The sequence below is a fragment of the Ambystoma mexicanum genome, chromosome 1p (genome assembly GCF_040938575.1).
Source record: "Ambystoma mexicanum isolate Mex_15411 chromosome 1p, UKY_AmexF1_1, whole genome shotgun sequence".
NCBI lineage: Eukaryota > Metazoa > Chordata > Amphibia > Caudata > Ambystomatidae > Ambystoma > Ambystoma mexicanum.
In genome coordinates this window covers 540,428,479-540,455,615 of record NC_090921.1, presented here as the reverse complement: position 1 = coordinate 540,455,615, position 27,137 = coordinate 540,428,479, and the positions used below count along the sequence as shown (strand labels likewise).

General features: G+C 45.7%; 1 protein-coding gene across 1 annotated transcript in view; it reads left to right on the top strand.

Moving 5' to 3' along the window:
• The window catches only part of LOC138575296 (unconventional myosin-Vb-like), a 1,749,675-nt gene that overhangs the window by 1,457,260 nt on the left and 265,278 nt on the right, over positions 1-27,137 (top strand). Inside the window, exon 29 of the mRNA XM_069649473.1 lies at positions 15,683-15,776. Coding sequence (XP_069505574.1) covers positions 15,683-15,776 — 94 coding nt within the window. The remainder of the gene's footprint in view (positions 1-15,682; positions 15,777-27,137) is intronic.

The window sequence follows — 27,137 nt, the reverse complement described above, 5'->3', positions numbered from 1 at the left end:
GCAAGCATATGTCCTCTGCGGCCCATTTCTCCACCAAGGCCACCTCCTGGATCAAATCCTTTCTCTCCAACAGGACCACGAGTCTTTTCCACCACAGCCACTGCTCACCCAGTCCCAGTTCCTTGCGGTGTAGTTCAAGGATCATGCCTCTCGCCAACTTTGTATGATATCTTTACAAAGCCACTTTTTGACCATTTAGACTATTTGGGTATCACCTACACCAACTATGCAGATACCGAAATACTCATCCCTCTCTCAGGCGACTACAACGCAGACTCCACACTCCTGAACCAAATCTACCAAGTCATTCAAGCTTGGATTGGCAGTCATGGTCTATGTTTGAATGACGACAAAACAGAACTCCTTCTGATTGGCGCACAAAACAGTCTAAACAAATTATCCCCCCAGTTCCAAGCCTTCACCATTGATAAGAACATCATTCAAGTTGCCAAAACAGTTAAAACACTGGGAATCTATCTAGACTCCAATCTCAACCTCGCCAACCAATTTAACCCCGCTGCATCCTCAGTTGCCTACACTGCCAAACTTATCACTGCCTGCAGACCGTTCCTCTCACCCAACAGTTCATCATCCTTGCCAGAGCACTTATTTTATCCAAGCTTGACTACTGCAACGCCCTCTACAACGGAACCGGTCTGTGCAACTACTTCAAGTACTACAAAATAAAGAACTATGAGCAGCCCCGAATATACCTTAAGTCCACCACATCACTGCCACACTTCAAAGTGTCCACTGGCTTACGATTAAAAACAGAATCATCTACAAAACGTTATCTTTGACACACAAATGTTTAGCCAACTCTTCCCCCAAATACCTCAAATGTAAGTTCTCTAAAAACCACTCTGACTGACCCAGCAGTCCGCCCCCAGCTGAACCAACTCACCATGCCCAGATACAAACTAGAGAAATCGGGAGGAAAGAGCTTCCCTGTTTTGGCTGCCAAAACTTGGAACACACTGCCTCCTGACATCAGATCCGAGACAGCTTACCTCTCCTTTCGAAAGAAACAGAGAACTTGGCTAGCTGCACAAGAATAATCTACCTTCAAGCAACAAGCCCCACTGACATTGAGACCTGCCCTGTCTTTAACCTGAACACTTCATCTGCAGCATGCTAAGTTTCTAGCTTGTTCTCATTGAGCTGCGCTGGTTTCGACTGTAACATCCTTCCTGCTCTTCTTAAAACCTGCTAGGTCTAGGCCATGCCAACTGTAATGTCTGTTCACCTATATTCCTTGCCTGATGTAACTGCTGTATACTCTTTGCCTACTGTATGTAACTTGTACAACTGCGACAGGATACCTTTGGGTTTGGCGCGCCATACAAATAAAACTAGTCCCTCCACTCCACTATTCTCTCCCCTCCACTATTCCCGCCTCCTCCACTCCACTATTCCCTCCCCCTCCTTCACTCTACTACGGTCTCCCTCCTCCACTTTGCTACGGCCTCCTTCCCTCCTCCACTTTGCTACGGCCTCCTTCCCTCCTCCACTTTGCTACGGCCTCCTTCCCTTCTCCACTCTACTAGGGCCTCCTTCCCTTCTCCACTCTACTAGGGCCTCCTTCCCTTCTCCACTCTACTAGGGCCTCCTTCCCTCCTCCGCTCTGCCACGGCCTCCTTCCCTCCTCCGCTCTGCCAGGGCCTCCTTGCCTCCTCCGCTCTGCCAGGGCCTCCTTGCCTCCTCCGCTCTGCCAGGGCCTCCTTGCCTCCTCCGCTCTGCCAGGGCCTCCTTGCCTCCTCCGCTCTGCCAGGGCCTCCTTGCCTCCTCCGCTCTGCCAGGGCCTCCTTGCCTCCTCCGCTCTGCCAGGGCCTCCTTGCCTCCTCCGCTCTGCCAGGGCCTCCTTGCCTCCTCCGCTCTGCCAGGGCCTCCTTGCCTCCTCCGCTCTGCCAGGGCCTCCTTGCCTCCTCCGCTCTGCCAGGGCCTCCTTGCCTCCTCCGCTCTGCCAGGGCCTCCTTGCCTCCTCCGCTCTGCCAGGGCCTCCTTGCCTCCTCCGCTCTGCCAGGGCCTCCTTGCCTCCTCCGCTCTGCCAGGGCCTCCTTGCCTCCTCCGCTCTGCCAGGGCCTCCTTGCCTCCTCCGCTCTGCCAGGGCCTCCTTGCCTCCTCCGCTCTGCCAGGGCCTCCTTGCCTCCTCCGCTCTGCCAGGGCCTCCTTGCCTCCTCCGCTCTGCCAGGGCCTCCTTGCCTCCTCCGCTCTGCCAGGGCCTCCTTGCCTCCTCCGCTCTGCCAGGGCCTCCTTGCCTCCTCCGCTCTGCCAGGGCCTCCTTGCCTCCTCCGCTCTGCCAGGGCCTCCTTGCCTCCTCCGCTCTGCCAGGGCCTCCTTGCCTCCTCCGCTCTGCCAGGGCCTCCTTGCCTCCTCCGCTCTGCCAGGGCCTCCTTGCCTCCTCCGCTCTGCCAGGGCCTCCTTGCCTCCTCCGCTCTGCCAGGGCCTCCTTGCCTCCTCCGCTCTGCCAGGGCCTCCTTCCCTCCTCCGCTCTGCTACTCCCTCCTTCCCTTCTCTCTCTACTCCTCCCCTATCCACATTAATACTCCCTCTATACTACAACTCCATCCCCACCTCCTTCTCAGATACCCTCATTTCACTCACACAAGCACTTTGTATTCATTCCCTACACTTCCTCTTAAACACGTGTTACTCTTCTATACTTATTCGCAATGCAGTACCACTTGCTCACACTAATTCTCCACCGGATAACAGAATTTGCCTCCACAATCCACTTCTCCTTCCTCTATCCTACTTGTTAGGAAAGATTTCCATTTCATGTGTAATTTTCCCTCCAGTTGTGTCCCCCCCCCCACTTTTTGATTCGTTTAATCACCATAGTTTGTTTGTTAATGCGCGCCAAACCCATGGGTAGCCGGGCACAACAGTTTAGATGAAGACTTAAGCTTGTTACAATGTTTGCCATTAGTATATACAAAAAAGAGAGCAAAATATATGTGAGACTATATACAATCATAAGCATATAAAACACAGCTGCTAAAAGCAGATATATACACGAATATATACAAGCATGTACCCGGAGGCGGGGCATGTCTTGGGATGTCCAGGCAATGTGTAGGTGGCTAGGTAGGAGGCTAGGTGAAAGTTATGTGTCATTGCCACTCAGCCAGTTGATTATCTTGTGCCTGAATTTCGGGTACGGTTGTTCCGTTCTGAGTTCAAGTGGTAGTTTGTTCCAGCAGTGAGCAGCTTTGACAGGAAAGCTGGATCCTCCCGCGGTGGAGCGTTTAAACCTTGGAATCTCTAGTTTGGAGGCGTTAGCAGATCTCGTGGGTCACGTGGAAATTTTCCTGTTGATTTTTTCCATAAAATACGGGGGGGCTAGGTTGTTTAGACATTTAGATGTGAGGGGTGCTGTTTTGAGTAGGATTCTGTCTGTTATTTTTAACCAGTTAGCCTCTTACCTGGAATTAGTGATGTGCTCTCTGTAGGGGATATTTAGTGCTGCTCTTAAGGCATTGCTCTGTAGTCTTTGGAGTTTATCGGTGATATATTTGTTGGTTCCAGAGAATACAGGGCATTACAGTAGTCTAATCTAGACATAAGGGCGTTAGCTAAAGTAATGCAGCTGGCATTAGAGAGGTAAGGTCTAGCGGCACAGATGAGTTTGCAGGTGTAGGTATTGGAGGAGGCGAGGGAGTTGACCTGCTTCTTGAGAGTAAGGGAGGAGTCCAGATAGAATCCAAGGGTTTTAACCACAGACATCACCTTGATAGGGTTATTATCAATGCTGAAGGATGTGTAGTTTGGGCATAGTTTTTGGATGTTGACTTCAGAGCCTAGGATTAGTAGTTCTGTTTTATCGTCATTCAGGCAGAGGCGGTGTGCGGCCATCCATGCCTGAATGATGGTGTATATCTTGTTCACCAAGACTGAGTCTGTCTCGTAGTCGCCCGAAAGGGGTATAAGGATCTGGGTGTCATCTGCGTAGTTCGTGTAGATGACACCCAAACCGTCCAACATGTCAAACAAAGGCTTGGTGAAGATATTGTACATGGTGGGGGAGACACCGGATCCTTGTGGGACACCGCAGGTTATTTTGATAGGGTCAGCTGAGTTGGTGGTGGAGAAGACTCGCATGGTGCGATTTGCTAAGAAGGATTGGACCCAGGCTATAGCATCTCAGGTGAAGTTGGCGGTAGATTTAAGGTGGTTGCATAAGACTGCATGGTCCACCAGGTCAAACACAGCCGACAAGTCCAGTAGGAGGAGCAGGGCTGTTTTCCCGTTATCCTTAAGTTCCTCAATTTGTGTCTTGAGGTCTAACAAGGCTGTTTCCGTGCCATGGAGAGGGCGGAAGCCAGATTGCCATGAGCCAAGCAGGCGGTTACCCTCCAGGTAGTCTTGGATTTGTATGTAGGCAGCTCTAAGATTTTTAGTAGAAAAGGCACTGTGGTGATGGGTCTGTAGTTGGTGGGAATGGTGGGGTCCAGAGTTTGTTTTTTCAATAGTGGGAGGACCCATGATTCTTTGAGGTTGGTGAGTACCTTGTTGGATTTAAAGGAAGAGTTTATAAGCTTGGAAATGAAGGGAGCTAGATCCCTAGCTCCGTCCTTTATTGTGCAGGGCAGAGGTCGCCCTTACAGTTTGAGGGTTTGAGGGAGAGTATTATTTTTTCTGTGTCGATTATGGAGATAGATTTGAATCTAAATGGAGCCGTGGTCTTATTCTCCTGAGATTGGGGCATTTGTTGAGGTGGAAGTGTGGCCTTTTATTTAGCAATTTTACATTGAAGCAGGGAGATTTTGTTAGCAAGGGCGTTTTGTATATTTGTGCACCAAGCTTTGTTTTTGGGGGCATTGTCTATTGGTTGAATGGGAGATTCCAGCTCACGGAGGATGGTAAAGAGCTCTTTAGTATTAGAGTTGGATTTTGCGATCCTGTCATTAAAGGTATTCTTCTTGTTTTGATAATTTCTTTTTTGTAAAATTTGGCAAATTCGGTTAGGTCGTTTTTGTTGTGTTCTGTGGGAGAGTGGCGCCAGATAGATTGGAGCTTTCTTTTTTGTAGTCTTAACGATTTGAGGTGGGGCGTGAACCAGACATTTAAGTGGGCTTCCTGTTTAGCTTTACGTAGTTTGGCTGGAGCAGCTGCGTCTAATGCTTTGGTCATAGCATCATTGAAAGTATTTACCAGGGTGTCTGGGATGTTACTTTCCAGGCCAGATATGGCTGGAAGGAGGAGAGGGATAATGTTTTCAACAGTCATGTCCTTCTTACTTCTGGTCAGGAGAGGGGGAACCATGTTGTTGATTTTGGGGCTAAGGAGATCCAGAGTGGCGGAGAAGGTTATTAGGTAGTGATCCGTCCATGTTTGTGGAGCAATATCGGTGATACTGATGTTACAGTTCAGTTCCGATACCCAATCGAGGGTCCTTCCTTTAATGTGGGTAGGGTAGAGGACTTTTTGATCAAGGCCGTGGTCCTTGAGCAAGGCTGCAACTGGCTCTGCATGTTTGTCAGGTTCATTAAAGCCAAGGTTAAAGTCTCCCAGTAGTAGGGTTTGGGAATGGTCTTTAGTGGTGTTGGCTATAAGGTTAGTTAAGTCATCTTCAAAGGTGCCTAGAGGCCCTGGGGGTCTGTATATTAAATGGATTGAGAGCGTGTGGTTAGAGAGAGGCATTTTGGCTGTTAGTGCCTCGCAAGATGAGTAGGAGACTGATGTAGCTGGTCTGATGGGAAGGGTAGATTTGCAGATGATGGCTAGTCCGTCGCCTCTGGCATTGGGCCTGTCTGCACTGAGAATTTGGTAGTTATCGGGCACTGCTAGCATCAGTGTTGGGCCTGCCGCCTCGTGGAGCCAAGTCTCAGTTATGGCCAGTAGGTCCAGGTTGTCCTTATTTAGGATGTCCGCAATTTCTGTGAAATGGGCCACCATTGATGATCTCGCATTAATGAGAGATCCTAGTAGTGTTAGAGAGCTATTGGGTTTGCTGGTTTGACAGGTTTTAAGTGATCGGGTATCCAATGTTGTGCCAGTTGTGCCAGTTATGGTAGGAGTTTGATCATTGGTGTAATTATATTGTTTGGGTGAGCGGTGCAGGTTTTTGGGTTGGGTGGTGTCAGGTTTCATTTCTGTCAGTCTTCATTTATCCTAGTTTTTCTTTGATTAATAATTTGTTTTCAATGATAATTCATGTTTATGACTAATACTTCCTTCATATTCCTTGACAATCATTTTATCAGAAGGAGAGTGTCCCAATCCAACATGGTGGGAAGGAAGAAGGGAAGCAATCAGGGATCTGATTGGTAGTCTTAATGTCATTTTGTGATTGGAGGCTGATGTGACTTGAGAGCAGTTCCAAGGTTCTAAACTGCCTTTCATTGTCATACCTTAAAGCAGGAAGTTCCTGTTTCCTTTAATCTGTGTTTTGGTAAATCTTTGAAACTAGTAAAAACAGACTTTGTGAACTTGAATTCGTTTTGGAGAAACATTCATCGTTGCACAGGACAAGCGGACACATTGGTGGGAGTGCAGCGATTTATGCTCTTGTGAAGATTGAAAAGTTATTTACTTTAAAACTTTTTCTAAGAAGAAAATTTGATGACTTTTAAGAGCAGAACATTTACTGTAGTTTAGGTATTTAGCTAAGGCTGTTTCTTGAATCTGCTCTTCAGGAACTGTGCAAATTATGAGAAGCACTAAGCTATATTCATATCCAACTATTTAGTAATTAAGCATTTATGTAAACCACTATTCTACTCATTACTTGCAATCTGTTTGCTGTTTTGATGAGGTTTTTTCTGGTTTGGAACAAGCGCTTTAGCGATTGTATTATATGGAATTTCTTTCCTTGTTTATTTGAATGCACGTGAGACGGCTTGCTTCGTTTCCCGTCTTGCGCATTTGAATTGTGAATAGACTAGTGCGCATGCGCGAGTGACGGTTCAGATTGAATTTGTTTTCCCGTCATCGTGCATGAGTAATCTTTGAAACACTACTATTTAAGTCAGCGCATGGAGCAAGCGTTCTGCGAATGTATTAAATGGAATTTCTTTTCATGTTTATTTGAAAGCGCGCTAGACGGCTTGCTTCGTTACCCGTCTTGCGCATTTGAAGTGTGAATTGACTAGTACGCATGCGCGAGTGACGGTACAGATGGGATTAGTTTTCCGTCATCCCGCATGAGTAATCTTTGAGACACTACTAGTTTAAGTCGGCGCGTTTGACGGATAGAGATCTCAGTAGTCTTTCCGTCAGCGTGAATGTGTTTTTAAAGCACTGTGTTTATTCGCGCATGCACGTTTGAGGTTTCGTGCATCTGGTTCAAAACGCGCATGTGCAATAGGAAAACGTTATACTTTAACATGTTTCAAACTATGAAAAGCAAATGTCTCGAATTATTTGTGAAATTATTTTAAGTTGGAACATTTCAAATTGTGCATGTTATTTAACAATATAATACCTGGTCCGGCTGACTCTAATTGAGTGAACTCATATGAAAAAACATGGTTACAACTTCTCCAGTTCCGGATAACACAAGTGAAGGATTTTGGTTCAAGTAAATGCATGAAAACTGAAATAGGGAAACTTCAAAACAATCCTATATTTAAAAAAAATTTCATGAACTTTTGATTTAAGAGTCATGGTCAACAAGAACTCAGAAACTTTCAGTATAATTTCAAACTAAAAGAAGCAGTCATACTACAAGTCTCAGATCTTCAGGGAGACTTAACAGGTATATTTTAGGACCGTTGAGGGAAATAAAGGAGAAAAGTAATAACAAATGAGATGTTAATGTAATGTTTATTTTCTCTACAGGTTCTCGCCTACAAGAAGAGTACCTGTGTCTTTTGTTATTTTCTCCACTTCCCCCTTTCCCTTAGAGTTGAGGAGAGATCTGCTGTTTAATTCAGTAGTTTACTCCACAGCTTTGGGGGATTGTGGGGGCACATGTAGAGGACCTGACGGGTGGTAGTACGTCTGTTGGCGTTATTCTGGTGGTTTCCTACAGGTTCATAGATACTAGGTAGTCTGGCACTGAGTCTCAAGTTTCTATCCTTGGGAGGGCTGGTTTTGGGAGTGACGGTCATTGTACTGGATATAGCGGTGAATAGTATTAGGGTCAAGGTGACTTTCGTGATGAACATTTCTTAACTATGCCAGAGACGTACTGTCAGCTGGCGTCTAAATATTAAGTTTGGCCGTAGATACTTCAGTGATATGCCTGAATCATTTGTGTCTGGGGGTTTCAGTGGACTAGTATTTAGTACGTTTGCCTTGTGTAGATGCAATTAGGGGTATTCAAGCAAGCTGACATCTAGATTCAATTTTAACACAAAGACTTGATATACTGGTGACTGGAGAGTAGCAGTTGGTACATTTCAGTTCATTTAGGTTGTGGAGATGCGTGAGGGTTTTCAAGTGGCATGTGCAGGCAGGTACAGTTGACCAGAGGGGTTCCCCTAAATGCAAAATTCTTACAGGTAAGGCTAAAGTGGCATGTGCAGCTAAATGTACTCAATACAGTTGACCAGAGGGGTTCACCTGGATGCAAGGTATACAGGTTGCAGAGATGGCATACGCAGAGCAGGTATAGGTTAGTTATGATGGCGAATCAGCAGGTAGAGGCGTACATATAGGTGATTGGCTACTGTGTTTTTAGCACTAGCGCTCAGCATATCGGGGCGGTTGCACAGTTAAAGTCATGGTCAGCAATTAGAGGTAGTGTGGAGAGTCTTACAGTTAGTGTTGCAGAGGTCAGGGCTCTCGGCTCTTCCGGCTCCTGACAGGCTCCGGACAGGAGGAGCCTTATGGTGTGTGCCTTAGGGGTGGGCCGGCTTATTGCCTGCCGGCGCGGGATTGGTGGGATAAGGGCAAAGGTGCCCAATCAGGCGAAGGGGCTGATCTTGGCCAAGTCCTAGGCCAAATCGGACAAAGAAGCAAAGTGGAAATCACTCGCGGCCATCTTGGAGTGGCAGATGCCTCGTGGCATTCAATGGTGGCTCTGTTCGAGGTGCAGATAAAGCCATAAAAGCAGTGCAGAGCAGCAATTCGATTCAATGCCTGGAATCGGGTTGCGCACGTCGGAAATGTCGTGCAGCTAGAGCGGATCCATGTCACCATTCACTTTCAGTGCAGGACCGGCTCCTAAATATTGGGCCGATTGCCCGGGGCCCTACCTTGCATCCGGATGATGCCCAGGTCCTCCTGGTGGCAAGGGGACTGCTCCAGCAGTCGAGAGGCTCCTGCTCCTCCAGCGTGAAGGCGGAATGGAGAGGGGCTCTGGACAGGAGGAGCTTTATGGTGTGTGCCTTAGGGGTGGGCCGGTCAGCCTTCTGCTGCACTCCTGGGATTTTCGCTCACTTTTTATGGGGACACTGACAGTCAGTACTGGGAGACTTTATTTCCCTTAGTCCTTGTCCATGTTGCAACTTTTCTGCAACATGTAACAAGTATACAATGTACCTTACAGTAGAGTGCACTTGGATCTAGTCATTGTCAAGGGCCCCAGATACCAGAGGGACTAGTGGGGCACGTAGCTAAGATAGTAATAACTAACACTCCATACAGTGATCACGCTCTTATCTGTATGACCATCAGATCAAATTCCTCTCCCTTGGAAACAAATCCAATTCTCAAAATGATAAAAATCAAACGTGCGCAACTATCTGTGGGTTGTCACCCAAATATGTGTAGACAATTGAATTATTTGGTACGCAAGGATCTCTGGAGAGTCCCTGAAGGGGGTGACATAAGTCAAAATGCGCAGCTCCGAGAGGCCTGGAACCCTCTAGTAATTAAAAATCATCTATTCTCTATCATAAATAGTGCTCGGCTTTCCCCTACACGACACCCTCACTCGTGCAATACTGAAATTGTCTCCTCAAAACGCGAAAAAAAATTTGCTTGAGGAAACTGCGAAAATGTAACTTGTATCCCGACGATTATATACGCTGTAAAAAGAAAATGTAAAACATACAAAAATAAGAACAAATGTATAAAATTTAAGATTACGCTAACTGATAACCAACGGATAATGAAAACATTAATACACAACGACACTCGCCGATTATGGTCTATTATTAATGAAGGCAATAAACACGAACTCCACAATCTAAGCTCTTCTGTATCAACAGAATCATGGAAAACCTACATTACTGAAAAATTTAAAGTTCCATCAAACATTCGTAAATTAAATTCTGGCGTTCTGACTAAATACTATCCTGATGATCCGTCCTTCCCTTTGGAAAACATAGTGGATGCTATTAATACTCTAAAATCGTCAAAAGCAGCAGGTCCTGATGGGTTGTCTTCCTGTATATTAAAGGATGATCTGATAATTATTTTTTTTTTTGGGCTGCAATTCTTTATACCAAATTTTTCAATATTATGAATTCAAATTGCATTCCTAACTCATGGCTCAACGCCATTATTGTGCCAATTTATAAAAAATGCGATCCTTCAAACTTTCGACCGATTGCACTTAGGGACTCATCGGCCAAAGTGTTCGCTATTTTGCTATTGAAAAAGTTGCAAAATTATATAGATGAAAATATTTATTCTAAATTTCAATCTGGTTTCAGAAACAATATCGGAACATCCCTTAATGCAACCATATTAGCACACATATTTGCTAAATCGAAAAGATCTGAGACAGTACCAATTTACCTTGCATCATTAGACCTAACAAGTGCATTTGACTGTGTAATTCGAGAAGTTTTATGGGCCAAACTTCTTCAATTTGGGTTTCCTATTAGACTCATACAACTGATCGAAATGCTCCACAACAATACATCTTTCCAAATCAAAATAGAGAGGGCACTCAAACCCCTCCTATTACTGCTGAAACTGGTGTAAAACAAGGTTGCAACCTTGTTCAACTTGTATCTAGCTGATATGGATATGTTGTGGACTAGCAAAGGTATGTTTCCAGTAAGACTAGGTAGTCTCAAAATTGACTGGCTTTGCTTCGCCGATGATATCGTTATAGTCGATAGGACTCCTTCGGGACTCCAGCTTAAACTGAACACCTTTTATGACTATGCTGGGAAACATAACCTTGCTGCCAATCCAAAGAAGTCTCAGATTATCATCTTCTACAATAAGAAAAATATAAAGTCCTGCTTTTGGACAATTGCGGGAGGCAGACTTGAATTGGTGAACACCATTAGATATTTGGGTTACCCTCTGGCAAATAGTTACACACTTAAGTCATGGCAAGAGTTTATCAATCAAAACTCGCCCTCTTTTGTCAATGTTGAAGGTGATATATGGTAAATACTGTGTGTTTTCATTATTACCTTTGATGGAATTTTACCTACTAAAAGTGGAACCCATTATACTTTACTGCTTAGATTTGTGTTTGTTGAATGTCGACCATATTTTGAACAGGATACAAGGGATTCTGTGGAAAAAAAAAACTTCGGTTTGTCCTTAGCAATGCCCAACTCGATTATTCGTCATGAATTGGGTTTATCTTCGCTAGCTTCGAAATGGAAATGGCAACTGCTAACTAGATACACCAAAATGTTACTGCCTCCTAAAAATTCACTTTATCAAGATCTTAATATGTTATTAATGAATGGTGCCCTATATTCACTGGAACTATTTAAAAAACAAATGAATTTACTTTTGGAAACCATTGACGTAACTATGGAACATCTAAAACTTGGGTTAACCAGAAACAAACGCAAATTGTATGGTTGGGATTGGACTATGACCCTTGATCAAAACAAAGAATACTCCACGTATACGGAGTGTGCATCGAGAATGAGGAAGAGGGGAACTCGTCCTCTATATCTTATTAAATGTCCATGTACTAAGGTGAGAAACATCTAAGATTTAGACTAAATCAATTCTCCACCTTAGAGCGTATGCAAAAATGGGATCACCTAAAACATACAAATGGAGACCGAAACGGTCCTACAAATCAGATAGAAACCATTAAACATCTACTGGTATATTGCCCTAATTTTGAGGAAAACAGATGTAGGCTCCTGGGGGAATATTATCCTGGCCAAACTCATATTGCAAGGGCCGTCTTCTGGGAGCATAGTATGCAGGGGGACAGTGTGCGTTTGATTTTGGTTCTTTCCAGGTTCCTATTTAAAATCGAAGAGGCTCTGGAAAGTAAAAATTTGAAATTGGAGAAAGCTTCAACTGAAAATATGCAGTAGACCCTTGATGATTGTTTAAATAGTGAAATCATGTTGGATTGGTTGTACCGTTGAAAAGAAAGACATATGGTTGTCCATTTGTTGAGCGAAAAATTATATCATGCTGAATTGCTCTTAATTTTTCTATTATACTAAAAAGGGTCTCATATTAAATATGGTATGTTACTAATTTGTAAATAGGTGTGGATAGAATGTTAGTGTTCATGAAATGTTACATGTAAATCCTTTTCCTTGAACTTTGAATAATTTTTTTGTTTATTTTTAATTACAAAGCATCTGCTTTCGTGCTATGTTGTAAATGTTTTTATAAAAAAAATGTAAACTATACAAAACTTTTAAATAAAAAAAAAGGCCCTGGATACTCTCGAAGGATTTTTTAGGAGAAGTGCAGATGTGCTTTGGACAGGGCTGGTGGCAGCTTATTTTGCATATTTGTAACCCTTTCTTGCCAGGTAAACAGCGATTACTGGGTTTGGCACGGTTAGGTGGCCTGGCTCCAAAATGGCCACGCCACGAGGTTCTTTGTCCTGTCCTTTGGCCATCTTGCCCCTTCACCTTCCCCAGGCCGAGCCGGGTCAGTCCTTATTCGGGCATGCATTTTTCCGCAAAGTGCCAAGCTTTCCCGCACTTCTGCATGCCTTGTGTGTGCGCCCCCAGGATGGAGGCTGGAACGTTTGGTTCCAATACACATCCTGGGTGCCAGAGTCTGGAGTGCTGTGAATGCCTGGGACCACTGTGGTCCATGATTGATTGGTCAACGTATGGTATGCATGTATGTGAGCAGATCTTCCATTGGGTCCTCTCCATTTTGGCGCAAAGGAGATTCTGGATATGAAAAGGCCCCAAACACACATACCATGTCGATCTCTGGAGTTCTGACTGAACAAAGGATAGGATCCAAGTATCCTGAAACTAAGAAGCTGAGTCGAGGAACCACTGGTGACCCGCTGATAGGTTTGGCACCCTGAGCCCGCTGTCGTCCTGCAGTACCCCTCTGCATCTGGTCGTCCTAGAAGGTTTGCGAAAAGACGCTTCAACCCATTAGTATAGTGGGACCACCTATTCTCGACACCTTCATCATAACCTGCAAGTAAGCCTTTTCTGAAGTCTTACCTCAGCCAACCAGTGGACTGACCAGCTTGCGCAGACGTTCTGCCCTGATACCGCCACTGTTTCAAGGAAGCTCTTGAAACTTGGCAAGCTCTGTGTTCACGGCACACTCACACCGAATTTCGTACACTTGGCGTTCCCAGGTCTGGAGTAAAGTGAGTGCGCCCGAAGCGGAGTTTACGCGGTTGCCGTGTCGCCCAGCCGTGGTGACAACCTTTGCAAGTTCATTGCAGCTTTGTTCCTCTGTGCCCTGAAGCCTGCTGCAGTGGAACTGGCCTGATCATCCACCAGGAGCAGAGAAATCGCCACTGTCCCGTAGGGGAATAAACAATGTATCTTCATTGCTGAAAGCCGCAGAACCGCGAGATTGCCGCATTTGAACCTGCAACCGAAGTGGACTCGACTGCCAAAGTTTGGTGCAGAATACGCTGGGGGTCGGTGAGTTATTGCAACCCTAACCATTGGCCTCTAGCGCATCCATCCATTTTTACGCACGAGTAGCCCTGAGGGCCCATCTCCTTTCCACTGCTAGTGCAAACTATTCCCAACTCTTGGAATCAACGCTGCCCTCATGTGGAGGCCCTCCTCGAATAGTGGGAACCTATTCTGCATTACCTCACCTACCTTCCTGAGCTGCTACAGCCCCTACAAAAGACCCTACTTTGCCCATTTGAACTACTGCGTGCGCCAGCTTCGCAAGTACATTTGAGCATTATGCTCCCCACATCCTAGGGATTGGACTGCCTCTCAGTTAGGGTTGTGTTTGATGACGGGCCTAAATACTATTTGCACTGCCTACTTCCTTCCCTGTTTAGGTTGCAGACCCATTTGGTGCATTCATTCTTTGGGCCCCATTGGTATTGTATATATGTGTATAGATAGAGTTGTGTTGGTTTAATAGTATTGCTGTGATTTTCTTACTGTGTGCTGAATTGCACAGGCATTGGAATAAATGTATTTGTATTTTTGATATATATACACCTGATTGGGAGTGATTTGTAAGCGTCCTTTACTCTGTGTGCTCATTGAGGACTTTGTCACCCTCACACCTCCTTAGACCTAGTCTTGACCGCTGCCTTAACTACCTTGATTGGTCTGGCTTGTCAAGAAGGCTACCCTGTTCCAAGAAACTTGGTTGATGTTCTGAACCTCGGCCCACCAGGTCAGACATCTCAACACTTGTTTCTTGGTCTACCACCACCACCTTGTCTGACCTCACCTGAAGAACCCCACACTTTGTTTCCTGTCGCCACTTGTGTACTTCCCGTCCTGATTCCATTGTTCAATTTGCCCTAACCAATCTAGCCCCTTTTTCCCCTCCCAGTAGGTGTTACAGAAAGTTGTTTAATGGTGGGATAGGCCCCACCCACTTCCTCTCCAAAAGTCCCCCGTGGTCCTGCAATGGCAACCCATTGTCCACCAACACTGTTTTTCAGTGAGCCTATAGATGCCGTCCCCCCAGTTAAGTATTGTACTCTTTTGATTTCTACCCATTTTCTATGTCCCTAGTGGTCTACGGTTCAGTCAGTGCTTCTGGCTAAACTCTCACCGGTGTTCAGGTGAACTGCAGTTTGCTACACGGTCACGCAATTCCTGTAGCTCTGCCACTGTTCTCTCTTGCTTGAGTGTCCTCTGTGAGGCTGGTTCTCACTGCACCTCTAGCCTGGTGTGTTTTCTTTAGAATTAAGCTGGAGATTCTGGCGAGTGTTGTTCTGAGGAGGCATGGTGTGAGACAAGTTTGTACTGCACAAATGCATACTGGAACAGGTGTTAGCGGGGAGATAGGAACTGGGATCCTCACAGCTGCCCCGCTCACTTAAGGGGAGGGAATGGCTTTGGATTTAGTCTCCCCCACCTGGATGAGAGTGGTTCCTATCCCATTTTGGCAAGGCTAGTTTGCTGGCCTTGTCAGAGGTAAACAAGTACCCCTGTACTTTAGAGTTTAAAGTATTTTTATTTCCAGATTATGTTGCTGACTGTGAATTTCAAAGGTAGCGCAGGTACATTTGTTGCTGAGGTAATGGGACCACTTTACCTCCTCTACACCTTCTGATCTTTCCGGACAGGTTGGTCTTTTGTTCCAAATTGGGCAAATCTGCTGCCCCTCCGGTGGTGCCCTAGAAAGTCTCCATTCTAGGGCATCAGACAAGCAGTCCTGTTCTAGGCATGGAAAATGCATACATGCGTCTCCTCCATTTTGGGGAGCCTTAGCTTGCAGTTAAGTAACTTTTAATGGGTAGAATCAAAGGTGAGGTTGTGTTGGACAGTTCAGACGTCATTCATCATTTATTTCTTTAAAGTGTTTTTTGTATCCTATTTTCTTGCACTGTGCCCCTTTATCCTATTCATTATTCCTTTGGTTGTATACTTGCCAAACTTCAACATCATGCCTCTCATGACTCCCTTGCATTTTGATTGCAATTCCCCTTCAGGATCTCGAGGAGCAGCTGGAGCAGCAGGAGAAGAATAACCGCAAACTGAAGAAGCAGCTGAAGTTGTACATGAAGAAGATCCAGGAAGCCACAGGTGTGTCCCAAAACAGAGGAAACTGCTGCTTTGTTAGATGTATTGATGGCAGGAATAGTAGTGCTATGGGGGTAGTTTATGTAGGTGTTGAATTGAATGAAGTACGGCTAGGTTCCAAGCTTGGCTGAGGAGATTTCTAGATCTGCTATTGTAGAGTAGTTTTCGTCAGTAAGGGACCCCTACAATTTGAAGTTCTAATCCCACATTCCCCACTTGTTCAAACAGTACGTCATTGACTTTATCTCCCACTTAAAGTCTCTTCCCCTGATATGCCAACATTTAGAGCAAATGGGAATAGGCTGAACATCTGCATTGAGTGCTGCAAAGATGTACATGTATCTAATTATTATGTACACAATTTCTGGGGGGGGGGCAGGGTCCATCCCTGATACAACCAGCACCAGATGTTGCTTAACATTGTTTAATGCGAAAGTTGGCTCAAGGGCGAACCACTCTGGTGTTCATATGTTGCTGTTGGGTCTTTCTTTAACACTACAATGCGCATAAGCAGATTTCCCATAGTGACTACAGTGTAAAAATTTTTATTAATAAGTATTGGGCATGTTATTTTATTTATGAAGCGAAGGCTTTCTGGTCTGCAGATTACATCATTGTGGCTTCAGTGACACATATGGGCCGAAGCCTGCTAAAGCACAAGTAGTTCTTGTAGTAATTTGAAATTCTAACAGTGAAGAAGGGCCCTGGGGTTCCCACCTTGTCCTTTGATCAGGAGCAGTGGAAGTCCAAAGACCTGACGTATACTAAAGTTAAAAAGCTATATAAAATAGGAACCTACAACATGACAACAAGGATTATTCACTAAATTGTGAGTCGGCAGTATAGATAGTAGATGGCCGGCCACAGTTGCAGTCACTTATTCTGTCAAACACCTGTGTATGAGCACGATATAAATAAAATATCACATCACTGTATACTGCTATGTTGCAATTTTATGTCACAAGTTACAGCACACTAGTACACTGCAAAACAGTCATACATACATAGTTGAAACCAAGATAAGGTAGCTCACAGGAACAATCTGACCATCTTCATGAAGAAGAAAAATCTTGGTGTTTCTGGAAGGGAGTATAAGTATTGGCAAATCCTTCCTCCCTTCCTCCATGCGCCTGCAGAGCTCTCATCTATGCCTATGTAAGAGGGCTGTAGCCCATAATTCCTTCTTTATCCTTTGCATTTTGCTAGTTTTAGTTTTGCCTTTCCCATAAAATGCAGGACTCCAACTACCAAAATGCAACCGCAAAAGGAATTGGATGCGCTACCCCTGTCTGATTTTGAGTTTAGTTGAGTAATTTGCTCTTGGGATGCCTGTGTCTATGCCACTGTGTTGGAGCATTTACCATTGGCTTCCATTCTTTTTTGCAATTCAATGGTGTCACTTTCTTCTTATCCCATTTTATTTATTTTTAAAACCTCATTCCCAAGGATTCCACACCAATCGTATGATTCTTTTCTTTTGGTTCTTACTTGTTGACCTGATTTTCTGCTTTCTTTTTGTGGGGTTTTCCTCTCCCCCACCCCTAGCTTCTGTGTTTTGGTTTGTTGCATTTATGCCGTAGTGGTTGACTTAAAGTGTTGCTTGGACCTGGTTGTGATTTTTGGAGACATTTTATTATTATTTATTATTATGGTATTTATTGAGCGAAGACCCAGCTTTGAGGAGCGACGGATCGCTTTACAGAGGTATACACCAGTACAGATGCATAACGGAGCACTTTTCAGTTGTAACAGAGCATATATACCGTGGGGGGTGGAGAGGGGCGAGCGGCGTCTAGTGAGTCAGGGGGCACGAGGGGGTGACGTTATGGCCTAAGTGTTAAGGAGGAGAGACTCCTTAAAGAGGTGGATCTTGAGTTCTGTTCTGTAGGAGAGTGGGGGGTGAGTCTGATGCCGACGGGGGAGGTTCCATAGTCTTGGGGCATAGGCAGAGAAGGCTTGTTTTCTGGTCCTTTCCTTTTTGCAGCAGCGGATTTCAAATCTGCACTAGTCCTGGCTTCTGGTGGGGTGCTGTCTGCCAGAGATGCAGAGTTTCTCTGCGAGGTAGCTGGGTGACTGCCTTCTAGATGATACAGCAAGACTTGAAGGTGATTTGTGTGTACAGTGGGAGCCAGTGAAGGTCGATGAGGGCCCGGGTGATGTGGTCATATCCGTATAGACCCTTGATGAGGTGTGCGGCTGTCTCTAGGACATTTCTCAGGGGCACAAGGGAGGACGACGGGAGGCATTGAAGGAGTGCATTACTGCATCCAGGTGGGATAGGACCAAGCGGTCTGCATTTTCTTAGCTATGTGTGTCTTGAAGGAGAGGTGTTTGTGGAACCCAAGGGCCTTAGCGCAAGAGGTGAGCTTGGGTGTGAAGCCCTCAAGGGTTCATGGTTGATAAACAGGTCTGTATGTCTGGGTGTTCAGTGTTGTAGGTGAGGAGTAGGAATTTGGTCTTGTAGGGGTTGAGCTTCAAGTATTCACTGGACATCCAAGGCTGGATCAGCGACAGGCAGGTTTTGCCCCTATGGATGTCTTTGATGGCGTTGGTCTTGAGGTATAGCAGCGTCGTCGGCGTATTGGTGGATGTTGTGTATGGCTAGGAGGGCTCCCATCAGCTCTTTGTACAGCTTGAAAATCACTGGGGAGAGGATCGATTTAGAATTTGTAGTGCGCATATCCTTCTGCAACCAAGCCGGAACCTGCATCTAGGCGCAAATGTTAAACATTCCTTCCCGGCTAGCATAATAAAGGCTCACTCGAAAAAGTAGGTTTTCTGGTTTTTCAGAAAAAGAGTGATGGAGCTGATATTCTGCAGATTATCTGGAAGTGCATTCCAGAGACTGGGACCCTTGATAGAAAACAGCGGTCACCCCAGTAGACATGACGAGAAAACGGAACAGACAGATGACTGCAAAGCTTGTGAAGGTGAAAAAGGTTTGACTTTTTTAGATCAAACACCTAAGTGCTGTTCCATGGATACATGATCTAAATTTGATTCTCTTCTGAACTGGCAACCAGTGTAGTCTCCTCCGTTACACGAAGATGGAAGCCATTTTTGGCAAATTATAAATAAATTGAACAGTAGCATTCTGGGCCACCTGCCATTGTTGAAGTTGGTTCTCAGGTGCTACCAGAAGAAGAGTGCTGCAGTAGTCGAATCTGGAGTTAATCATTGTCCCCACGACCGCAGCCCTAACTGATTCAGGAAAGAATGTCAAAATGGGTTGCAGGAGCCTAATTTGATAGAACACAGATGTAACCATCTCTAAAACATGGGCATTACAGCCCAGAGACGCTAGCCAGGATGGAAGCCTGCCGGACTCCACAGGTGACGGGTAGCATTGGCAATCTAGAGGAGTCCATCTGACCAAACTGCTTGCGGTTGGTGACTTGAACTAGCAGAGGACAAGTTTGCTAATCCCCATGTGCCGATGTAGGGTGTCGGCAAGTGCCTGGTGGTCTACTGTGTCGTGATGCCTTGAGTTGGGGAGCTTTTGATGATCTGCAGATAGGGAAGGAGAGCTTTTGCGTGGAGGGTCTTGAGGATGGATGCCGGGAGGATGTCTGTCATCTGTGTATGATGTGGCATTGCGGGCGGCCAGGGTTTCTACCAGGTCCTCTGTTGAGTGTCTTGAATGTTGTCCAGGGTGTGGAGATTTTCGAGGCGGGACGAGAGGTGGGTCTGTGGATGCAGAGCTGGCATCCATGTGCTGGCCAACATTGCTGATGAAGGTGTTGATGGCAGTGGACCTTTCAATGGAGTGTGGTGTGCCAGGGTTGGGTAGCGGGTTGACACACTGCTTGACAACTTTGAAGAGCGCTCTGCTTTTGTGTCTGCTTCTGCTATGGTATTCTGATAGTGGGAGGTCTTGGCTGTGTTGATTAGTTGTCGGCCGGTTACTTGGAGTGTCTTAAGCACTGGGTCAAATGCAGTCCTGGAGTGGTGCCAGGTTTTCTTATTTTTTCCTTCTCTGAGGGCTTCCACGGAAGGTTTGTCTACTGGGAGTACTTTACTGGGTTGGTGTTTAGGATGTTAAAAGGCATGGCTAGGTGGTCAGACCAGTCAAGCAGGAGAGGAGAGCTGTAGTGGAGGGAAGACAGGGCTGTGATGATTAGGTTGAGGATGTTACCTTTCTCGTGTGTTAGGTTGTTCATATTCTGTATGAGGCTAAGGGTGTCGAAGGCTGAGGAGAGCTTCCTTCATCAGTTTGGTGGCCTTGCTGCCTGGTAGTTGAAGGCTGCTAGGAAGATGTTTGTTTGCGTGAGCAACATGGTGGTGACCAGGTCGGTGAAGTCTTTGATGTAGTCAGTGTTAGGTTTGGGTGGTCTGTAGATGAGATGGAAGGTGATGGGGAGAGTGGGAAGTGGCAGGAGAGGACTTCGAAGGAGCCAATGTTGTGGACATCAATTCTGGTGCAGCGCCACAAGCTCTTGTGTATGACTGCAAGGCCTCTGCATGTCTTGTTCGGCTGGTCTCTGTGTTGGATGCTGTAGCCATCAGGGAAAAGGGCTGGTATTCTTTCAGAGTTCAAAAATGTAATTCGTTTTCAAGTATCAAAAGTACAAAAATAAAAAATAAAGAGGAAGTCTGTTGGTTTTCAAATAGTAATTTATCCGAAGAAAAAACAAAGCTGTCACTAATATATTCTTAGTGAGGGAGCAGTTGCCGCAACTCATATGTAATACAGACTAAAGCCAATGCATTTCGGAAATAATTTCTTCTTCTTCAAGGCAAGTCTAGTCAATTGCACATAAACAACATAATGCACCAATTTCAACATAAAAATTACATATATTTGTGAAAATAATAGCGATGTCAACATACCCGTCAGTTTCCAAAAGTATTAAACGAGATAAAATATAGATAGAAATAATAAGTACGTTGTATGGTAGATAACAAAAACAGACAGATGTGTAAAAAAACTGTGGTTACCTTAATAGCGTTGCATAGATGAGTATGTTTGTTGTCAATGCCCACAGCAGCATGGGTCGCAACGATGAGCCGTGGTTGCAGCGGCTATATTGTTAAACACAATCGTGTTTACAAATGGAATCTAATGAAGGGAAAGGTTCAGTGTGAGTGAGACAGCGTAACGAACCAGGATTTCAAACGGTGGTTTGCAAATATTGCAATCGTGTCTCATATCTGAGCACACGGAGCGGGAGAAAGCTCCTGCGTGCAGTTGTCGGGCTGAATCTCAGAATGCCTTATTAGGCGGTTGCCAGGGCTACGGCTAATTTATACTGCACGTGACCAACACGCGCCTTTGGGTAGCCAAGTGTAAGGCAGGTGTAGGCCTGCATAGTTTAGAGAAGTATATAATTTACGGACATACCAATATAATTTTCTGTGTGAGAAATGCATCTAGCCCAAAATTAAGGAAATCATTGAAGATGATACATGGAAATAGAAAAAATACTCAAGTGTTAAAGGGACCACAATGGGGTTCGTTGTGAACAAAAAGAAAACTTGGCATATCAAGTTACATAAAAGACAACAAACAATAAGTGAATAAAAACATGTAAATTAACCTGAGGTTCGTTTGTGGCACTCCTATTGAGGGATACTTAAACTTTAGCTGGTGCATTAATTCGCATCAGAAAGGAAGATAGTGCATGGAATCACATAAAATCAGCAATGGTTGAAAGTACGACACAACCTCGTCGCGGGCGGTGTCGCCCATTACAGGCGGCACCTTGGGTCCCAGACCAGGGTCCGGGACTTGCAATGAAGTTGTTATTGAGGTAACACAGGATCCAAGATGTTCCAAGATATGGAAAACATGTTGGTCAATTAACATGGAAACAGAACAGAGTCAACAACAAACTTCACGCTTGAAGTGCATCTACATGTCAATGGGATGAATACAGATGTCGTGATATTTCAAACCAGATTCATATGTAACAGTGATAATTAATCTCTTCATTCAAACCATTCGGGACCAGATGTCATGATCTCTGCTTCCAACAGATCAGGACTTGCCCAACTCCCTTGGAAGCAGACCCATAACCCCGGTTCCGAGTGCCAGCCAGTCCCAATTGGGACCTTTTGGACCCTGTCCTGGTGCCAGTGGCACCAGGCTCATAAAGATGCCCAGTCCCAGCGCTGGAAGCGCCGGGCTCATAATGCTTGGGTGGACTTACCTGCAGCAGACCATGCTGCTTACTTACCTGCCAGTTGAGCCCCTGATCCTCTTCTGTATGGGACTACTTTTCCTGTTGGGTGGGGCAGGAGCCACTCCCTAGGTTCAGAACACTGGAACTCTTCTGGAAAGCAGGAACTCTTTTCTTACCTAGGCGAGGCTGTGGAAGGAGACATCTAAGCACTACAGAGGCTATTTAAACCACACCCGATGGATGAATCTTGCTTTGCGCTATTCTGCATTCTCTGCAGCAGAACGCTCATCGTGTCTTCTGCTTCTGATCCTGGGCCTAAGGGAACAAAGGCTTATCATCCTGGAATCCAGTCTTCAGCAGCACCTGTAAAGACAAAGAAAGAACAGGTTAGCACTACGGTCTTCAGTGGCAGCGCATCGCTTACCTGGTCCATCGGCTGTCACCAACGCCTCGCGCTGCATTCCGGCATCTGAAAGACAAAAGCTTACCAGCTCTTTGCACGCTCCGGAGGCCTTCGGCGCTGCATCCCGCATCTGAAAGCCAAAAGAAGGTGCGTTTAAAGACATTGGGCAACTTTATTACTCACGTGCCATTACTCCTTCCCACGCCGAATCCAGTGGGTATTCCAGCACCCTTCAGCTTCTCTAAAGCTCAGAACTTGTACCTGCAAGATAAAAGGGACAGTTAGTGCGCATCGTGAAGCAGGCTACAAGCGCCTACTTACGTGCTTCCAGGCGCTTCTATTCCTCACGCGGGTTCGATCCTCAATTCTCTTCAGCCCGCCATCCGCCATCGCCGGAACCCTGCAAAACAAGAGATATCATTACAAAAGACTTTTAAGACATTTGAAGTGCCCAGAACTTACCGTTCGTGCAGTTAACGACAGACCGCAGTCCTCTGAGGTCAAGAGGCCTGCACCCTTATCCAGTGAAGAAACTGGTTACGGCACCCTGCCCCGAGGCAGATGGAGAGCTCGGCGTTCACTTACCTAAGGTGAGGGCGTTAACCTTTGGGGTTCTACAGGAGAAGAGAAAGGGAAGAGGAGAGAGGCACCCAATAACCCCAGTTCATTAATCCCATATTTTCTATCTGCAGACATCTTACTCTTCGAGTCAGACATACAGTGCACAGAGGTCCAGCCCAAAGAGCCAACCGTGTGTTACACATCACCTTTGAAGATACAGCATTCACCCAGTCAAGACCGGCGCCTCTGCGGGAATCAGGTGAGCGTTACAGAACGCAAAGTCTACCGCAAAACTCCCACCCAGGCGCTATGGAAATACCGGATACCGACCAGCTAGCCCAGTTACTTGGGGAACTAAGAGCAGAAGTGCATGCAGCCCGTCAGGAAACGAATGCTCTAAGAAGGGAACTGATTATTTCCAAGGAGCGAACAGACGATCTCGCTAGACAATTGCTACAGTCACAAGCCGGACAAACTCCGTTACCCACATCAGGGGCAAATCTTCCTTCAACATCCTCTACGAACCCAGTGCAGATCAACCTACCTGGGAATGTACCTCTGGCTCCGCCCGAACGATTTTCTGGTGACCCAAAGAGGTTTGCAGTATTAATCAGTGCCGGTTGCACTTCTTATGCCGGCCAGCAGCCTTTCCAACTGATCAAGCTAAGGTAGCTTTCGTGCTTTCGTACCTTAGTGGCAATGCGGCAGACTGGTCGATCCCTCTAGTTAATCAAGATGATCCTGTTCTCCATGATTTTCAAGCTTTTCAGCTCAGTATGGAAAAACTGTTTGCAAGACATTCACAGGGGCAGGCCTTGGACAATGAGCTCCTTTCATTGCGACAGGGTAATCAAGACCTTTTGGCTTATATTGCGTCTTTCAACAGACTGATAGTGGAAACTCGATGGCCTGAGGACAAAAGGATTACACTGTTTTATATAGGTTTACGTGGAGAGCTCAAAGAGGTGTTAGCCCAAGTAGTGAATCCCCCGCAAGACTGTTCGGACTATATTGACTTAGTCGTTCAAATTGACCACAGACTGCAGAACAGGAAGGCCGATCGTTCCAAGTTTGATGCTCGAGTATTTTCCAAATCACCAACTCCTACCAAAGGAGTAGACTCCGGGGAACCTATGAAAATAGGGGGCCTGAAAGGACCACTAACACAAAAGGAGCGGGAAAGGAGAAAACAGCTGCAATTATGCGCCTATTCGGGAAACTCGGGGCACTTTCTTCGAGACTGTCCGGTGAAACCAGCCAAGAAGGCAGTAGGAGCTGCAGTTACCAGGGTCACAAACTCTGAGCTGGGAAACGACCTCGCCCGACAAGAATAGAGGTCCTCTTGCCGAGCGTTAAAACCAGTTCCGTGACCTTGCATTTCGTGATACCTATGGTCCTCATTAGCCCTGAACATCCGGATCGATTACATGCGATTGAAGCTTACGTCGACAGCGGTGCCATCAGCAATTATGTGGATCATGAAATGGTTTTGAGGATGAATCTGACTTTGTCCAAAGGCTGTAAAGGACGTCATTACTACGGTGGATGGTACGGAGATAGCCTCCGGACCAGTAACGCATACCACCCAAGAAGTGACGCTAGTAGGTCAAGATGGACACCATGAGAAGATAGTGTTCGATGTGATCAAGGCCCCTCAGTTCCAGATTATTCTAGGAATTCCTTGGTTAGAGAAGCACAATCCTCAGATCGATTGGCGAGCAAGAACGGTTCAGTTTCCAGAATGTGTCTCTACTTGTCACCCTCGACCTGGTGTTGCACTGGCAGCAATTTCCTCGGAGGCTCCCCAGTTACCTCCTGAATACCTAGAATTCCAAGATGTTTTCCGGAAGGATCAGGCTAACTCTCTACCTCCTCATAGGTCTTATGACTGCCAGATAGACCTGATACCTGGATCTACTCCTCCTTGTAGTAGAATTTATGCCCTCACCGAGCCTGAGAATCTTCACCTCCGACAATACCTGGATCAATACCTAGCGAATGGGTTTATTCGTCCTTCCAAGTCCCCTGCTTCCTCAGCTTTGTTCTTCGTTCCAAAAAAAGAAGGGGACCTTAGAACTTGTATAGATTATCGCGCCCTGAACCAGATCACCGTTAAGAATAGATATCCGTTACCTTTGATCCTTGAACTCCTGGACCAAGTCAGAAAAGCATGTATATATACAAAGCTAGATCTTAGAGGAGCCTACCACTTGGTACGAGTAAAAGAGGGCGATGAATGGAAGACGGCCTTCCGCACCAAGTATGGGCTATTTGAATATCAGGTCATGCCCTTCGGACTTTGCAATGCCCCGGCCGCCTTTCAATATTTTATGAATGATGTCCTCAGAGAGCTCATAGATGTGTGTGTTGTTGTTTACATTGACGACATCCTCGTTTATTCTTCATCGGAAACTGAACATCGGAAACACGTGAAAATGGTCCTCGAGAGATTGCGTCAACACAAACTTTTCGCTAAGTTGGAAAAATGTGTTTTCAACGTGACTGAAGTTGAATTCTTGGGATTCATATCACCTAGCGGAGTGCGTATGGATTCAAAGAAGGTCGATGCAATTCTCAAATGGCCATCGCCATCCTCCGTAAAAGGTGTTCAAAGCATGTTAGGCTTCGCTAACTTTTACCGCAGGTTTATCCCGAATTCTCTCGAATAGTCCAGCCCATCACCGCCTTGTTAAAGAAAAACAAACGTTTTGAATGGTCTACCGAGGCGGAACAAGCTTTCCAGAATTTGAAGACTAGATTTATCTCTGCACCGATCTTAAAACATCCTCGCCCAGAACTCCCCTACATCGTTGAAACTGATGCTTCGAGCCTTGCCATGGGGGCAGTTCTATCACAAAAGGACCCAGTAACCAATCAGTTGCATCCCGTGGCATTTTGGTCCCGCAAATTCTCGCCTCCTGAAATCAATTACACTATTACTGATAAGGAACTTCTAGCTATGAAGTCCGCCTTTAAGGCTTGGCGGCATTATCTTCTGGGGGCCCGACACACCGTTCCTGTGATTACAGATTACCGAAACCTGCAATATTTGAAAACCGCAAAAGCTCAATCCTCTAGGCAACTCCGTTGGGCACTATTCTTTGCCGAGTTTGACTTCATAATTACCTATCGACCTGGTACAAAAAACGGTAAAGCGGATGCCCTTTCTCGGATGGGAGTGGAAGAACATTTGATCAATCCTAAACCTGTACCTATCATTCCCGAACAAAGAATTCTGGGTGTAATCGCCACACACTCCATAGAGGAAGTTAAGGATAAAGCCAGGCTACTGGTAACTCCAGCAGACATACAGAATTGGCATCTGCAGGGAAAGGACTTTACAGTGAAGGACAACCTATTATATTTCCAAGAACGTTTATACCTGCCCAGCACAGATTTACAGAAAAAGGTAATCTCTTGTTATCACGATTCTTTAATGGAAGGACATCCCGGTATGGCCAAAACCTCGGAAAAGATCAAGCGCGTCTTCTGGTGGCCGTCTTGGGAAATAAGATATCAGAGACTTTATAATGTCCTGTGGAGTATGCGCCCAAAACAAGAGTAAAAAGGAAAAACCAGCCGTCCTCTTACGCCCTGTTGACATCCCACCTCGCCCTTGGCATACGCTTTCTATGGACTTCATCACCAATCTACCTCCATGCTCTGGATACAATACGATCCTAGTAATCGTGGACCTATTCTCCAAGATGGCGCATTTCATTCCACTCAAAGGCTTACCAACAGCAGCAACTCTGGCCCGAGAATTTCTCGAAAACATCGTCCGACTGCACGGTTTTCCTTCAGTTCTAATTTCGGATCGAGGTAGTCAATTTATTTCTCATTTTTGGCGAAGTTGCTGTCGGTCGGCTCAAATTGATGTGAGACTTTCGACCAGCCACCACCCTCAAACCGACGGACAAACCGAGAGGACCAATCAAACTCTGGAACAGTATTTGCGCTGCATGCTACAACAAACTGAAAAAACTTGGAAAGATATCCTTTGGATAGCCGAATATGCCTACAATAACTCTGTCCACTCGGGAACTGGGAAGACCACGTTTTTTCTTTTATACGGTAGTCACCCTCGAACCTCGGAGTTGGATCCACTCCAAGATCTTGGAACACCAGCAGTAAACCACCTGCATTCTACAATCACCCAAGCCTTTAAGGAAGCCGTTTCTCACCTTCAAAGGGCTAAAGAACAATACAAGAAAGGAGCAGACCAACATCGGAAGGAAGCCCCCCAGTATCAAGTAGGAGATCAAGTCTGGTTATCCA